At 34.1% G+C, this 16,021-nt stretch overlaps 1 protein-coding gene and 1 pseudogene across 1 annotated transcript; one reads left to right on the forward strand and one right to left on the reverse strand.

The window, feature by feature from the left end:
- Positions 1-283: 283 nt before the first annotated feature.
- LOC132299906 (DNA-directed RNA polymerase II subunit RPB2-like) lies at positions 284-5,439 on the forward strand (annotated as a pseudogene).
- Positions 4,807-6,413, reverse strand: LOC132299866 (putative F-box protein At4g17565). Its single transcript, XM_059796740.1, has one exon. It carries the CDS (start codon positions 6,109-6,111, stop codon positions 4,834-4,836), a length of 1,278 nt encoding a protein of 425 aa, XP_059652723.1. The 5' UTR covers positions 6,112-6,413; the 3' UTR covers positions 4,807-4,833.
- Positions 6,414-16,021: the final 9,608 nt, after the last annotated feature.

The raw sequence follows: 16,021 nt of genomic DNA on the forward strand, positions 1-16,021 counted from the left end.
TGTTTGGTAGAATCCATATTGTCTGTTGGGTTGAATCCGTTGTAGAGGAAATCAATGGATTGAGAAGGCACAACATTATCAAAAAGGAGGGAGAGAAGAAGAGCTACGTAAATGGGAGTGGCCATGGAGTTTATAAACCTACTCTTGGGGTTATGAGATCAAGCATTGATTCTCAATCCAAAGGGACCTTGCTACACCATCCTGTTTCAGTTCTTAAGTGGCCATTCGTGCACGCACTGAAAAAATATATTAAGAACTAGGTATTGGTCGCGCTGCTAGTGCATCATTTTGCAATACCGCCCATAGTTTCATATTGGTCTAAAGGATTATATGCATTACTTTCTTTCCCTGCTCCAATCAAGCTATAAGCTGCTGAAGGATCTCACTGCTAATTAAGTAACCTAGCTTCAAGTAGTACTTGAATAGCCAAGGGTCTTTTAACATGCAACTTAAAAGCTTGGAACCAGGAAAGAATTTGTGGAGGGAAACACTAAGAATCACCTGAGTAAAATGGTTGCGAGGAATCAAGGAAAGATGGGCTGGCGAGTGGCTGCATTTGAGGAACAGAGGGCCTTCTTGCAGCCAATTGTTAGTCCGGAGGAGAGTTTCTGAACCATTTTTATCCATGCTTTTGATTAAGAAGGGCATTGCTAAGGAACAGCTTCAACTTCTTCTCCAACTGAACTTTAATCTCCCATGGCACTTTAAAACCAAACAACCAATGATACAAATAGGAATATAACACTGATTTAATCAATTCAATTCTACCTGCCGAAGACAAATTAATAGTATTCCAATGTGCTAATCTGTTGTTCACTTTATCCAACAGGCTTTTGAAATCTCCAGTTCTTAACTTGTGATCAGAAAGAGGTAACCCAAGATATTTGAAAGGAAATGATTCTGTTTGGAAAAGCAGAATGGAAGACAGTCTTCTTCTACCCCTCACAGACTTGGAAAAAATAATGGAGCTCGTCTTTGTTTACCTGAAGCCCAGTCACCTCTTTGAACTTTTGAAACGCTTCTTCCACTGCTTTTGCTGTAGAAATCTCAGCCTCGACCACCAAAATAAGATCATCAGCGTAGAAAACATGAGAAATCTTCATCCCTGAACTCAGCACAGCCTTACAGAGCTTGATGCTCCCCATATCAATATAATTATTCATTAGAGTGCTGAAGTATTCAGTTACAAAAGAAAACAACAAAGGAGACAGAGGACATCCCTGTCTAATCCCTTTAGCAGCAGTAAAGTATCCAGCAGGCACACCATTACACAACACAGAGAATTTAGGAGAAGATATACATGCTTTAATCCAATTAATCCATTTCCCACTGAAACCATGAATCTGCAACCTTGATAAAATAAACCCCCAGTCCACTGAATCATAGGCCTTCTTCAAATCAATCTTCAGAGTCATATTAGGATCTCCATATTTCTTGCCAAAATCCTTGACCAAATTAAGCCTCATCTTCCACATTATAAACTAATGGAAGTTCTACATAATTTATATAATACATATGCCTAACAATGCCTTTTTTCCATCTATTTAGGGTCAGCATTTTATATAAATAGATATACAAACCATGATAGTATTCTGTTCTTTAAAAATAAATGTGATTTTAAATGTTACAAGAGAAATAAATTATTATTGCTATACTATCAATAGAGTATATAGTTTTGTTGATTGCTTGATTGAAAGTAGAAATAGAATTTCCTTTATGGGCTAACTTTGCTTCTTGGTCATAATGATTATGAGTGTCTTGCCGGCCATCTATAAGATTAGCTTTGGTCAGATATATCTTAGTAAGCCAATGATGTCAGATGGAGAAACTGTGACTTTGTTTCCGAAGGCAGCGAGATTGAGGAATCTAACATACTCAGCTCCGTTGTATGTGAATGTCACTAAGAGAGTGATAAAGAAAGGGCATGATGGTGAAGAAGTAACTGAAACTCAAGATTTTACTAAAATCTTCATTGGGAAGGTATGTGAATTGGATTCCGAACTGATGAAAGTTAGATATCTTGGAATAGGCTCTTATGCCTCTTTGTTGTCCTTCAGTCTGCTTCTTTTTTGCCATATACTTTAGGTTCCTATAATGCTCCGGTCGAGTTACTGCACATTATATCAGAATTCAGAGAAGGATTTGACGGAGCTGGGAGAGTGTCCATATGATCAAGGTGGGTATTAGATGAGCACCAATCACGTCTGTGTTTAAGAAGAGGCAGCCAAACAAGTATGCCTATGTGGCGGAAGTCCGATCAATGGTGGACTCCCAGAACAGGCCACCCAGTAGCATTTTTGTGTGGATGCTTTCGCAGACTAGTGCCAAAGGGGTAATGGGCATTAAATATGGTGTTTAGGGGTGTTTTTTGGAGCACATTTTTTTTTTTTTTGCCTTTTGAATTCTTATGGAATTTATGAATTTTTTGTTGTTTTTGGGTATGCTATGTAACTGCAGGGCTCCTACCCTTCCGTACATTCGGACTGAGATTCCTATTATTATTGTGTTTCAGGCATTAGGATTTGTTGCTGACAAAGATGTATTAGAGTATATTTGCTATGAGTTCTCTGACACTCACGGAGTTGCTACGACCCTCCTTGGAAGAAGCATTTGTAATATAAAATCAACAGGTAACTCTCCCACTGTATTATACCATCATTTAATTTTTTTTTTTATCTGTTATCCTTTTTTTATTTTTTATTTTTAACGGGTAGTTAGTGTGAGATTAGCTTTTCTTTCTGGTTTTCTCTGTATTGAATAAGCTAAACTTCAAACAATATGAATAAATATAGCGTTTCATGTTTCCAATATGAACTAAACATAGTCTTTGGGCTTGCTGGCATTTAAATTGTTTTTACCAAGTAATGTCCTTTCAGTTCTAATTCATATTTGATTTTTTAGCAGCTTCAATATCTTTGTTTAGGTTTCAGCTCTTGTTTCTAAGATTGCAAATTCAGTTTCATTTAAATAAATTAATTCATTTTGGGACTTAATCTGTATATGTTATTGTAAATGTTAGCATCCATTTGATTTCTTCTCTCTCTTTTCTTTTCTTTTCATTTTTTTTTCTCGCTTTTCTTGTGGTGATGTGGCAGTGCGGCCTTACTGAGATGGTTATGCTTTTCTTCCTGTATTGCAGGTTGCACTGTACTACATCGGGAAATGAGGGGCCACTGTTGGTGTCACAAATGAAAAGAGGATTAAGTATGTGTTATGATTGCTGGCTGTGGCTATACACGAGTGTAAAGCTATCTTTTGTGCTTCTTTTTTTGTTTAAGGAGAGTCTCCTGTTCATTTACTTCGTAGGTATGCCAAAGAGATCCTCCAAAAGGAAATGCTTCCTCATGTTGCTGTAGGAGAGTATTGTGAGACAAAGAAAGCTTACTATTTTGGGTAGGTTTTGTCTAATTTGAATATGTTCCTTTTTTGTGGCTTCTTAGTGATTTAGAGAGACATTAATTGCTTTTCTACCAGATATATTATTCACCGGCTTCTGCTATGTGCAATTGGACGAAGGGCGGAGGATGATAGGGATCACTATGGCAATAAGAGACTCGATCTTGCTGGTCCTTTGCTTGGTGGCCTCTTTCGAATGGTTTGTCGTTGCTTTAATATTTTGGAGCTTCTGTGACCATTTGAAAGTCCTTGATTTTCATTTGGGTTTTCAAAGATTTTGGGTTTCTAAAGTTTTGGTGGTTGTTAATATTACTGCAGCTATTCAGAAAGTTAACAAGGGATGTGAGAGCTTATGTTCAGAAGGTTATTTTACATACCGAGTCTTTTATATAGTATATATTTGATGCTTTGGTTGGTGCTTGAATGTATATAATTTTGTGCATCGTGCAGAGTGTTGACAATGGGAAGGATGTTTAATCTGCAATTTGCAATTAAAGCGAAACCAATTACTAGTGGCCTTAAATACTCGCTACTGGGAACCGGGGACAGGCAAATGCAGCCGGTGAATGTGCAGTATCATTTTTAAAATGTTATGCGATTTTTATAGTTGTTAAATCGTATGCCTCCACTTTGTCGCACTTGTGAAGATTGAATTCTCCAATAGGGCGAGAAGGTATTTTAGTTTTCTCTGTCAGTGTTTGTTCAATGATGCTGTTAAGGATCTAGATTTCCCCATAAGGGCTCTCTCTCTCTCTCTCTCACACACACACACACACACAGTTTCATCTATGTTGCAACTCCATTGCTTGTTTATTTTTTCTTAACCTTCACCTTTAACTGTGTTATAAATTGCATTTACCAGGGAAACTACCAAAACAACGGCAGTTGCACAATTCCCAATGGGGAATGATATGCCCTGCAGAAACTCCTGAAGGACAAGTGAGTTTGCTGCATAATATAGAACTCTGCGTTATAATTTGCATCTTTTTCTACTTACATTTGTGTGTCATCTGGTGTTACATTAGGCTTGTGGACTGGTAAAGAACCTTGCCCTGATGGTGTATATAACAGTTGGATCAGCAGCATATCCCATTTTGGAATTTTTGGAAGAATGGGGTACTGAGAATTTTGAGGTGAGTATTTTGACTTTTTTATGTGTGGATGTTATAATTTTCATTAGCTTCGTTTTACAATTTTCCTTTTAATTTAGGTCAGAACAACTTTCAAAAAGAGGTTTGATTGACCATCAGAGTGTAGTATAAACTTTCAGATACATGTATCAACAGATTCACAAGGACCAACAAATCAAAAACTAGGTTCTTACTGATCAAATCAGAATAAAAAATATATATATGCAATTCAAAATTTGATTAATACACAATTTTGAAGCCTATAAGAATACAAAAATTAGAAGAAACAAGTCTGCTAATGTCTCTACTAGCATGAATTAGGAACAACCCAAATGGGTGCTGCTTGAATCTTCTCCCAATCATCTTCATCAATCAATTCTATACTCTGATTCTCCATGTCAAACCTGCCTGTGTCATGACCATACATGTCATTCTCAGCCAAAACATCACTATAGTAATCATCAGTGAAATAAATCGAATTCCCTTTACACGATGGAAAACTTTTTGCTGAATGTGACACGGATTGATTCCGACCCAAAAACAACACCAGGTCATCGCCTAATGATGCCACTTGTACCCATTTTTTCTGACCGAAATGCAGCTTGTAAACATGAAATAGCTTTGTCAGGTAAGGGCAAATCCAGCATTGGTTCTCTTCATCAAGAAGGTCTGCCTCGTGAACAACTACACCGTCCCATCTAACATGATTCCCAATATACCTCACAATAAGCAGAAGATCACCCTTTGATTCCACTATGTAACTTTGAATTGTATAAAGATCTCCAAGAGAATTTTCAAATTCCACCTTTTTCTCAGGAAAAATAGGCTCAATCTGCATCTTTTTTACAGGGACAGAGTTATTGAAATCCCAGATTTCAACTGAAGCTGTTTCACCCAAAGCAATAATATGATCATGGTGGGATATTATATCACAGTAGGCTTGATGTGCACCATCCAGGGCAGTCCATTCATTGTCTCCACACTTCCAAAAGGCAAGCTTTCGATCAATTACACCATATATTACCCCTACCCAAAAGTTGTTCTTACTGTGACTTGGGTATGATGAGAGTACAACTTTCTTAATATCCTGGACAAAGAAGCAATGAAGGCTTGTTTTGCAAATTTCAAAAAGGGGGAGTTGAATCCTAGCCCCCAAGAATGGACTAAAGATATGAGGGAATGCTTCGTGGTCCAAAAAAATCAGCCACCCATGGGATGATCCTTTGCAATTACCCAAGTTTTCTGGTATATTCATCATCTGCTTGTACACTTTTTTCTCGGTAAAATTGTACAAGCAACGGCTATTTTTTTTGCCTTGATCTGGACCAGGAAGCAACAACAACGGTTGATCAAACAGGGGACTCTCTAGAGATGATTTTCTGGCTTCTGCAACAGAGCACCAAGAACGACAGACTGCGCCGGCACTAAGCAAGTCGCCGACAAACAATCTGTTCAGAATTGACTCCCACAATTCGATTGGAAGTTCAGACCAGTTTGGTGATGGCGGTGATGAATCTGATTCTGAAGATGTTTTTGTTTTTTTGATGCGATGACCCAAATAGGCTTTTTTGGAAATCACGGCCATGTCTAGGCTTCAATCGATGTCCGAACAAGAGACTTGCAGAGATGATCAAAATAATTTCTGGTGGTAGCGTATATGTTGAGGGGTTAGGCTTGAAAGGGTAGGGTTTGAGGGTTTAGTTTCTGTTAACAATAGAGTGTGTATATATATATATATGCGCGTGTCTGAAAGTATACTGGTATAGGGAAGTTCTTGAGTTGTTGTGAATAAGAAACAATAGAGTCGTATGCGAAAAAGACGCTCTGAGCAAAGATGATCAAAATAGGAAACTAAAGTTGAGTGTGCATGTGTTAAAGCCTAAAGGCGGCGTGTGTATATATAGATGTTAAAGGCGGTGGCGGCGTGTCTATATATAGATGTTAAAGGCGGTGGGCCCAATTTTGGCCCAATAGTTCCGTTTACCCTACCCATCTGATTCTGCCACCACTCAAATCCAACTCTATATATATATATATATATATATATATATATATGTATATATTTATTTATTGCTGGAGTATCCGGTGTTCTTGCCACTAATCCACAATTCACAAGCATTCGCTTATCTGTCTTTACCATCTAAGTTCTCATTATAATTTCAGGCACTCAAATCTCTTTTATTTTTTTCATTTCATTGTACAATTCATATAATAATAATAATAATGAAGAATTCGATTATCTCAACTTCAGAAAATGTTCGACTCTTCAGTTCCAAATCTTTTTAAACGTTAATCTTTTTTTTTTACATCGTAATATTAATTTATCTCGCTACATTTTAGAAAATGAACTATAGATAATCACTGAGGTAAGATGTTAAGCATGTATGGTACACTTAGATATGTACAAATATTATACATTCTATACAAATGGTCAAGAAAAGTTGATTTTTATTTTTTTTTTAAAAATATATATATATATATTTAGTCTCTTCTTTCCAAAATAAATGTCTCTTTTTGGGAATATAAATTTTAAAAATGATAATTTTTAGTATTTTATTATTATTATTATTTTTTTTGTATTAATAGTGAATGAATTATCAAATTTATCTATAATCGGCTGGGAGATGTGATGGTGTACTTTTCATAAGTTCAATTCAAGAAAGTTAAATCGGTAGTGTTACAAAAAAAAAAAAAAAAAAAAAAATGTACTTTGACTTTTCCAAAAACAAATCATCGCCTAATGATGCAAGTTCTACCCATTTTTTGTGACCGAAATCCAGCTTGTAAACATTAAATAGCTTTGTCGTGTAAGGTTCTCTTCATCAAGAAGATCTGCGTCGAGAACAACTACACCTTCCCAGTGAACATGATTCCCAATACACCTCATAATAAGCAAAAGATAAATTCAAACGAGATGAGTCCAAATGATAAATGAACAAGCTTAAACGTAACACTTGAAGCAGCGCCCAATTTTGGCCATGTACTTCAGTTTGCTTGCAATTAGACAATCTACCAAAATATATATATTTGGTAACCGGGGTATGTGGGATTTTTGCCCGACTATTCTCCAAAATACTGTCCAAAGCGAACCTTCCACATAAGTCGGGTAAAGTTGAGGTTTTTCACCTATACGAGTGACTTTAAAAAATTGGTTGCACTTTAGGGGAGTTAAACCTTAAAGCATAATTTTTATTGAGGCACCAAGTCTAAATGACTTATCACTCAAAATTAAAGATTTGATTTGATTTTTCCCTCGTCCAAGAGTTTTTTCATGCACCATATATTAGGTAAATACTCGAAGTATATAAGTATTACACATATTTATTATATGTTGTGTAGCATTGGCCCATTAAAACTTATAGGATAATGAAATACATTTTTTGGTTGAATATTGTGATTCACATAATTAACTTTGTACGCCATTGAATTTCACTTGACCGTCATTGCACAAGAAGTTCCAAAAAATGGCATTAAAAGAAATTGTAAATTAGGAACGGCCAATTGCTACAATGGGTCCTTATGTAAATGTCGTAGAATTAAAAAAAAAAATTATAATTTAGTTAATGTCAATGGAAGTTAAAAAGCAAACATATTTTACTTCTAAAAATTTGGAGTTGGGATGTGCTACCATGGATCTTTATGTTAATGTTGTGGAATTAATATTTTTATAAATTGAGTCATTGAAAGTTAAAAACCAAGTATATTTAACCTTTAAAAGCAATTGTAAAATTAATAACTAATTTTGTAAAATGATCAAAAATGACATTATTGAAGGACGCCGGCAATGGACAAATTAAGATAAAAATAGAAAATAGAAAATAAAAATTAAAGTATAAAAGAAAAGTAAAGATAAAAATAGAAAATAAAAAAAAGAAAATAAAGTATAAACTAAAGAAAACAAATCTGCTCTAAACTCCAAAAACCAGTGCACACTGATATTGAGATTTTTTTTTTTTTTTTTTTGGTACAAAAAAATAAAATAAAGATAAACTATTAGCAGAAAACAATCAACTGAAATCTCAAAAAATTCAAATCCTTGTTTTACAAATTGTCAAAGTTTCAAAAAAAAAAAAAAAAGTTTATATATAGAGAAAAAAGTTTCAAAATATATATAAAGTAACGTGCACATAACAATCATATACTATGATATTAGTAGTAATTTTTTAATTTTTAATTTTTAATTTTTTGTGTTTTCGTGTTTTTATTTTTATTATTTTTTTGGGATTGGTGTAATTTTTTAGTTTTTTAATCATTTCATTTTAATATTTATATCGCATTGTTAATTTATCAATAAAAAGAAAAAATTCCAACTGCGTGCTAATTTTAGAAATTCACTATGAATAAATGTTACCCATGCTACACCTAGATATATTGTAGCTAAGTCATATAAAACAAGTACACAATACATTTTTATACAAAAGAGTCAATATTTTACCGAAAATTTTAAAATAAAACGAGTCAATAAAATTTGACATTTTCGATATATATAATTTATACAATAATCTAGAGGGGTTTGCCCTTTCGGGTAAAATTATTAGGTATTCTATTCAAAAAATAAAAAAATAAAAATATTATTAGGAAATTTATTAGTAGAATTATGGGAAAGTTAAATTTGAACTCTCGTTCACTCAAATTTTTTATTATCCTTTTTTTTGTAATTTAATAATAAAAGTACCTGAATTTTTATTTTTTTTTATTTTTTTTTATTTATTTATTTTTTTTTTTTTCTGAATGGTCATAATACTTGATTCTCTTATCCAAGTTAACACTAATGCCATTCCACTTTTGAAGTGTTGCCATTTTTCAAAATTGAGGGTGCGTTCATAAATAAGTGAAAAAATTGTGATATTACATGAAAATTATATTAAAACTAATATTATTATTATTATTTGAAAAAAGAATGTAGTGTTAAGTGTATACAAGAACCCACGGTTTGACGGCCCACATGACCGGTGTGATCCAACCTGAAAGCTTTTCTTTCTAGGCTCGAAAGCCTGGCTCAATTTTTATCTATATTTTCGGCTTGATTGTATATAAATAATCTCAATTCCGATTAATGTTTTTTTATAGTGATAAAACATATCTTTCGAATTTTGAAGATTTCGAATAGAAAATATATGAGTAGGAGTGTAGATCTTACCACATAATGTTAGAGTGACGGAGCCCACTCCCCCTACTGTCTCACGCGACACCCTTCCGTTTAGATTTTACCACATAATGTTAGAGTGATGAAACCCACTCCCCCTCACTGTCTCACACGACACCCTTCCATTTATCTTTCAAATTTAAAAGTTGTATCATTTTTTTAGACAAGAATCAAACTATTTACACTCAATTTCTCAATAAAATTCTCAGGGGTTCAAACTCCTTTCATGTTTGCATTGTATTATGCAATTATTTCAAATTTAATAATAATGAAGAATTTGATTGCTTAATTTTAAGAATATTTGACTCTCCACTTTCAAATTATTTGCATTGTATTATGCAATTATTTCAAATTTAATAATAATGAAGAATTTGATTGCTTAATTTTAAGAATATTTGACTCTCCACTTTCAAACTATGTTCAAGAATGTTATTAACTCTCCGCTTTCAAATTATTTTCAAGAATGATATGAGTGTGTGAGTTTTTTTTTTAAAAAAATAATAATAATGAAAATAAAAAGATGTTAAACATGTTATAACTATACATAAAAATATATACATAATACATTGTAGTCGAATGAGTCAATGAAAATTGACTTTATTTAAAACATGAAAAATATATGAGTCCGGTGCAAAAATAAACAAGACACCTTAGGAGCCCTTCAACAGATTCGTAACCTTGAAATTTACACAAAATTCAGAGCCGAGACTAACATCCTTTTAGCACACAAGAAGGAAGAGGTAAGGAGAGAGACACAGGATCCTATTGCCTCAACACTATAGATTGAGTAATAAATCCCTGTAGACAGAGGGATTATAATATATTTTGGTATATATTATAATCAGTCAAATTGACATCAAATTTGAAGAAATTTGAAATTTATAATTTTTGCTGCTGTCAGAGCAATTATTTAAATAAAAAAATTATATCTGCTACTTTTGAGTGTACAATATGACTAACTATCAGTGCACATTGCTTTGACCAGGCCATGACTCCATGCTTATCCTATTATATTCTTATATGTAGTACTACTAACAAGAGTCTTTGAGGTGATGTATCTTTTGTCATTTAAGTCACAATCTTATAACATTATCTTAAATTATGTATTTATTAATTTTTGTTAATTAAGGGTCCATTTTAGAACATAGCACTAAAAATGTGACACAAAATTTTCATAACAACTAAAGTTTTTCAGAGTCAATTGAATAAAGAGACTTGACACAACACATAGCACCAAATGTGTGAAACAATTGATGGATCGATTTTGTTAGGGTTTGACTCTTCAGACCAAATCACAAGAACCCTAAATCAAAGGACATGGATAAACTTTTGATGGGAGCATTTTTACAAACAACTCGTGCAATGAACCCTAAATCAAAGGACATGGATAAACTAAATTAAAATCCCGAATCAAATTAATACTCCATCTATCCCAAAAAAAAGTCTCTTTTGGGTAATATAACTTTTTAAGAATATAATTTTTTATGTTTTTTATTATAGTGGTATGAAATGAATTCTCTAATTTGCCCCTTCTAAAATTTTGTCTTATTTGACCACTTCAAAAGAAAAAGAAAAAACTTTAACTGGGAGCTTCTTAAATGTTGGCGCCAAATGTACAATATTTTTAACTAAATTAAAATAAATGGCGGTTACATACAAATTCAAAGTGAAGAGCTTTTTTAGTGTAATGTAGAGTATACACTCCAACCAAATCATATGCTCTGCTACTCTTATTCGAAAAACTCCTAACCCACACACTCTGCTCTTACCCAAAGGAGTTCAACTTTCTCTTGTAAGGAGTTAAAGCCATTACCATCTCAAGAAAGGAGTTCATCCAAACTCTTATCTTCTGCTATCTCTCTCATGCTTATCATTCTCCATTTCTCTTTACACTACTTAGCTTTCCAATTTTAAATGGAAACCTTAGCAAGTTCAAACTTTGTTCAGCCGAACACCAGAAAGAATTTAACTAACCAACAACGTCAAGCAATTGTTGCAATTCTGCTGAAGCAAAGTGAAAATAGAAAATTGAAAAGGGGCTCAATAAGTGTGACGGCAAATAAGTTTTCTGTTCGCGTCAAAGCCGTTCAATGAATCTGGAAGCAGGCAATGACAAAATTTTCAAATGGGTGTGCAGTTGATGTATTCAACAAAAAGCCGAAGAGAGTTGTTCGCAAGTGGGTGCAAATTGACCACAGTAAAGTCTCAGGAATTCGATCTTTATCGTTTGCTATGCAAGTTTCTAAATCAACACTCCATAGAAGAATCGAAGAGGGTTTTATTAGATCCGAGATCCCCAGATCTAAAAGAAAAAGGGATACATGCTCATCATTGACTACTATAGTCACATTCAAATGCCTTGAAGCCATATTTATCATAACAAAACAAAAAGGCAAGGCTCACGTACTGTTTGTTAATGCTTGAGCCATCTAGTCTTCATAATAGGCTAATTTTCTGCAATATATTAAATTTTGTCCACATTGATGAAAAGTGGTTCTATATGTCTAAAGAACCACAAAAATATTATCTTCTTTCGGAAGAAGCTGAACCTCATGTACTTGGAAGAGCAAAGGGTTCATCACAAAGGTAATGTTTTTAGCAGCTGTTGCCAGGCCACGATTTGATATGTCTTGTAATGAAGTGTTCTCAGGAAAGATTCGAATTTATCCATTCATATGCAAGGTGCCTGCCAAACGAAGTAGCATAAATCGTATGGCTGTATGTTAGAGATGAAACCAATCTTATCGGTAACTAAAGATATAATTCACTCATGTTTAACTGAGAAAGTTTTACCAGACATTCGAGCTAAATGGCCCTCTTGTAGTATGAGGGAAACAATTTTTATTCAACAAGATAATGCAAAACCACATATAGATCCGTCGGATGCAGATTTTCTAGAAGCTGCAAGAAAAGAGGGGTTTGATATGCGCGTATCATTTCAACCTCCAAATAGTCCGGATTTTAATGTGCTTGATTTTGGGTTTTTTTAGAGCGATCCAATCACTTCAATACCAACAAGCTCTCAATTGTTCAAATTTTGGATTTTGAGTTGGTTGATGTTGTAGAAAAAACTTTCAATGAATTACCAACGGATGCCCTCGATCATGTTTTCTTAACATTGCAGTGATGCATGACTGAAACAATGAAGGTCTATGGGGAAATAATTACAAAATACCACATATGGGGAAAAATCAACTGGGGGGAGAGAGAAATCTTCCTTCTCAATTGTGCTGTGAACTTGATGTTGTTGAAAGACCTCTCCTTCATCTTCAACAAGGATGATACTCTTGTAAGCAAAGTGAGTTTTTTTTTCCTCTTTGATATGTTTATTATTTGGACGTACTTTTAATTTGATAATGCAATAAGTTTAAAGTTAATTTTTTTGATAGGTTTATGTGTAAAAAGTGAAGATCACTGCATGAAGTCACTTGAAACCAAGGGAAATGGTGCTTTGTCCTGCAACTTTGTTTTTGTACAGGAATACTCTTGTTTTAATGAAGCTAAGATAGGTGTGGTTTTATTTTAAGTTGGTGCTAATAGTTGGATTCAGGTACAGAAAAGGAACTATCACAGGCTGTTTCTGTTTTTGGTGGTTGTTGTAGGCTAATTTTGGTTTTTGCTAAACTGGTGTTTTTCTCCATATCATAGGTTTCATGGTGGACGAAAGCTTCTTTTGCAATTGTACACCTGACCTGTGTAATGACAACGACGAAACATACATACATATATATATATATATATATATATATTGTTCTTTTGTGGTCTGACTTCTCTCTTCATCCATTTTACTTTATACCATTAAACCATTGGAGAATGAAACAAAGAAAAAAAAAATTTACTCCACTCTGGTTCTGTTGGCAGCTAAAATTTCCATATATACATCTATCTGTACTTAAAAAAAAAATCTGGTGTTGACAGCATAAGATTTTGGTTCTCTATAGCACAATTTCTAGAAATAAATGATGGATAATGAACTATAGATGAGTCACTTGAAATGAGATTAGATTATTAGCACTTAATGTAGTATTTTGTTACCATATTTTCTGAAATCTAGTATTGTTGGAAAAAGTAGGCTTTGAGAAGTATAGAGTATCAGATTGATGGAGAAAATGATACGGAGTACTCGGTATTATTCGAGTATTTCCTTTGTGGCAGTCCTTGCTACCTGTTTTTCTTTCATGAACACACTAACCGCATATGAGGAATAGTACTGAAATAAATAAAGTTGTACATTCTTAAGTTTAGTTTTGGATAGGTTAGTTGTTAATAGTACTACTTACACACTTATTTCCATGTTCATACTGTAATTTAATGATCATACCCTCTTCTTCTTTACTGCATGCAATTCCCCTGTTTCAGATTTGGCTGCCGGTAATTCATACACCACAATATGCAACTCTTCCCACATCTCAATAGGCCAGTTTCTCTAAGATGACTAATTTTAAGAGTGCTACTCATGGGTACTTGGTAGCATATTGTTTTGCCTTGAAATCTTCTTCTACTCTCTTATTCAATTTTATAATTTTCTAATTCGCTTTCAATTTTTGAGCCTTGAATTTTTTTTACTTTATTTGTGTCTAAAAATTGCTACTATAGCCACTCTACCGTTTCTCTCCTGCTCAAAGGCTCAAAGCGCAATCATGACATCTAATATCACGAAGTGGCAGTCTTTCTTCATCTATCATCTTCAGGTACATATGAGCTACCAAAGAGAGGGTGGGGTTTACACTATTGATTTCTAATATACATTGTTTTTCTGGTTTCTAACCAGTTGGGAGTTTCCAGTAAGAATTTCCAGTTCTCGTGTTTTTCTTTTAATGTTTGCTTGTTTCTGAGCAGTTGGAGATTCCACTAACAATTTCCAGTTCTCTTGTATTTTTTTTTAGTGTTTGCTGGATTTTGAGCAGGCAAACAGAGGATTAGATTTTCGCTAACAATTTCGACTACTACTGCTTCAACAGCTGCAACGACTAGTAGAGCTACTTTATCAGCCACTACTATTTCTTTTTCGAGTTCTGGTACCAGCAGCTCACCTGATTCCTCAGGCACTACTTCATCATTGCAATCAGCTGCTTCTCCCATGTTTGATTAGTTTCTTAATCTTTTCCAAATTTAACTTGTTCACTTATCTTCTTCAATTTTGCAAATGTGTGATTTGAGCTTTGGAGTTCCTCATCCTATCCGCTCATGTAAGTATTTCTTCATTTTTATTTCTCATATATGTAAGTATTTCTTCATTTTTATTTCTCATATTGAGATTTTGTATGCGAATTCTGAAATAAAAAGAAGTAATACTTAAATTTGATTTGTTCTGATCTAATTAAATATGGAACATATTTTATTTTAAATGTCAACTTAAATTTCAGTTATTTTTAGAACAGAGGAGTATTGAACAATACTTACTTTCTTTTTCTTTTTTTTTATTTCCTGAATGTGTGTATTTTATTCAATAAAACAATATAGGGAAGAAGTACATTGGACAAAAGATCCAAGCCAGGATCCAAAAACAGAAAAAGAAAAAACAAATCCAGGGCATACCCCAAATTTGTCAACAAAGAGAAACTAAGTCCAAAAAACTGACCCGGACACCACAATTATCAAAAAAAAAAAAACTGGTTGTGGAAATAACACAACCATAATAAAATAGCTTGAAGATCAGAAACAGCCAGCCCTGTAGCAGTTAAACCTTCAAAGCAAGCCTCCATAGCCAATTGATGGGGGGAATGCACAGTGCCACCGTGAACTCTCCTATTTCTTTCATTCCATATACACCATAATACGGCAGTGAACCAACCAACGCTTCACTAATCTTGATTTCACAGGTTGTTGGCCTTGAGTTTGGTTTTGAAACCGAACCAGAACTTCGGAGAAGTGAAGCATATGTGTCAATCCCTCCCAATGACATAATTGAATAAACCAATTCCAAACATTTCTAGCATACGCACGACACCAAAACTAATGGTCTCGAGAGCCAGCTTCTTGAAAAGCAGTTGTGGCAGATGGCAGGACCAACAAAACCTCTCTTCCTGAGATTGTAGTAAAATTGGAAAGAAGTCTTCAAGATAAGGGCAGATCGGACACCTATTCAGGGCCTACCTCTCTAGTATTCAAAATGGTCTTCCATATTGCAGAGTCATGTACCTTAGCATTCATAGTCCAAAAATTTCCATTCCTGACATACTTGTTCTTGAACCATCTCACCCATAGCTCTTCCTTGGACACAATGAAATTCCAAGTCATCATGCAAGAGGAAGACAAATCAATGCTCCTAAAATTTCTGATTCCCATACCCCCTTCCTGCTTAGGTAAAGTGACTACTTTATCCCAAGCTAGTAGAGGGGTGGTTCTT

Source organism: Cornus florida, unplaced genomic scaffold (assembly GCF_030987335.1).
Source record: "Cornus florida cultivar Cherokee Brave unplaced genomic scaffold, ASM3098733v1 CherokeeBrave_3.0.0_Hap2_Chr01, whole genome shotgun sequence".
Classification (NCBI taxonomy): Eukaryota; Viridiplantae; Streptophyta; class Magnoliopsida; order Cornales; family Cornaceae; genus Cornus; species Cornus florida.

Coding starts and splice junctions, on each gene's coding strand:
- LOC132299866 (XM_059796740.1), bottom strand. CDS start 6,111: ATGGCCGTGATTTCCAAAAAAGCCTATTTGGGTCATCGCATCAAAAAA.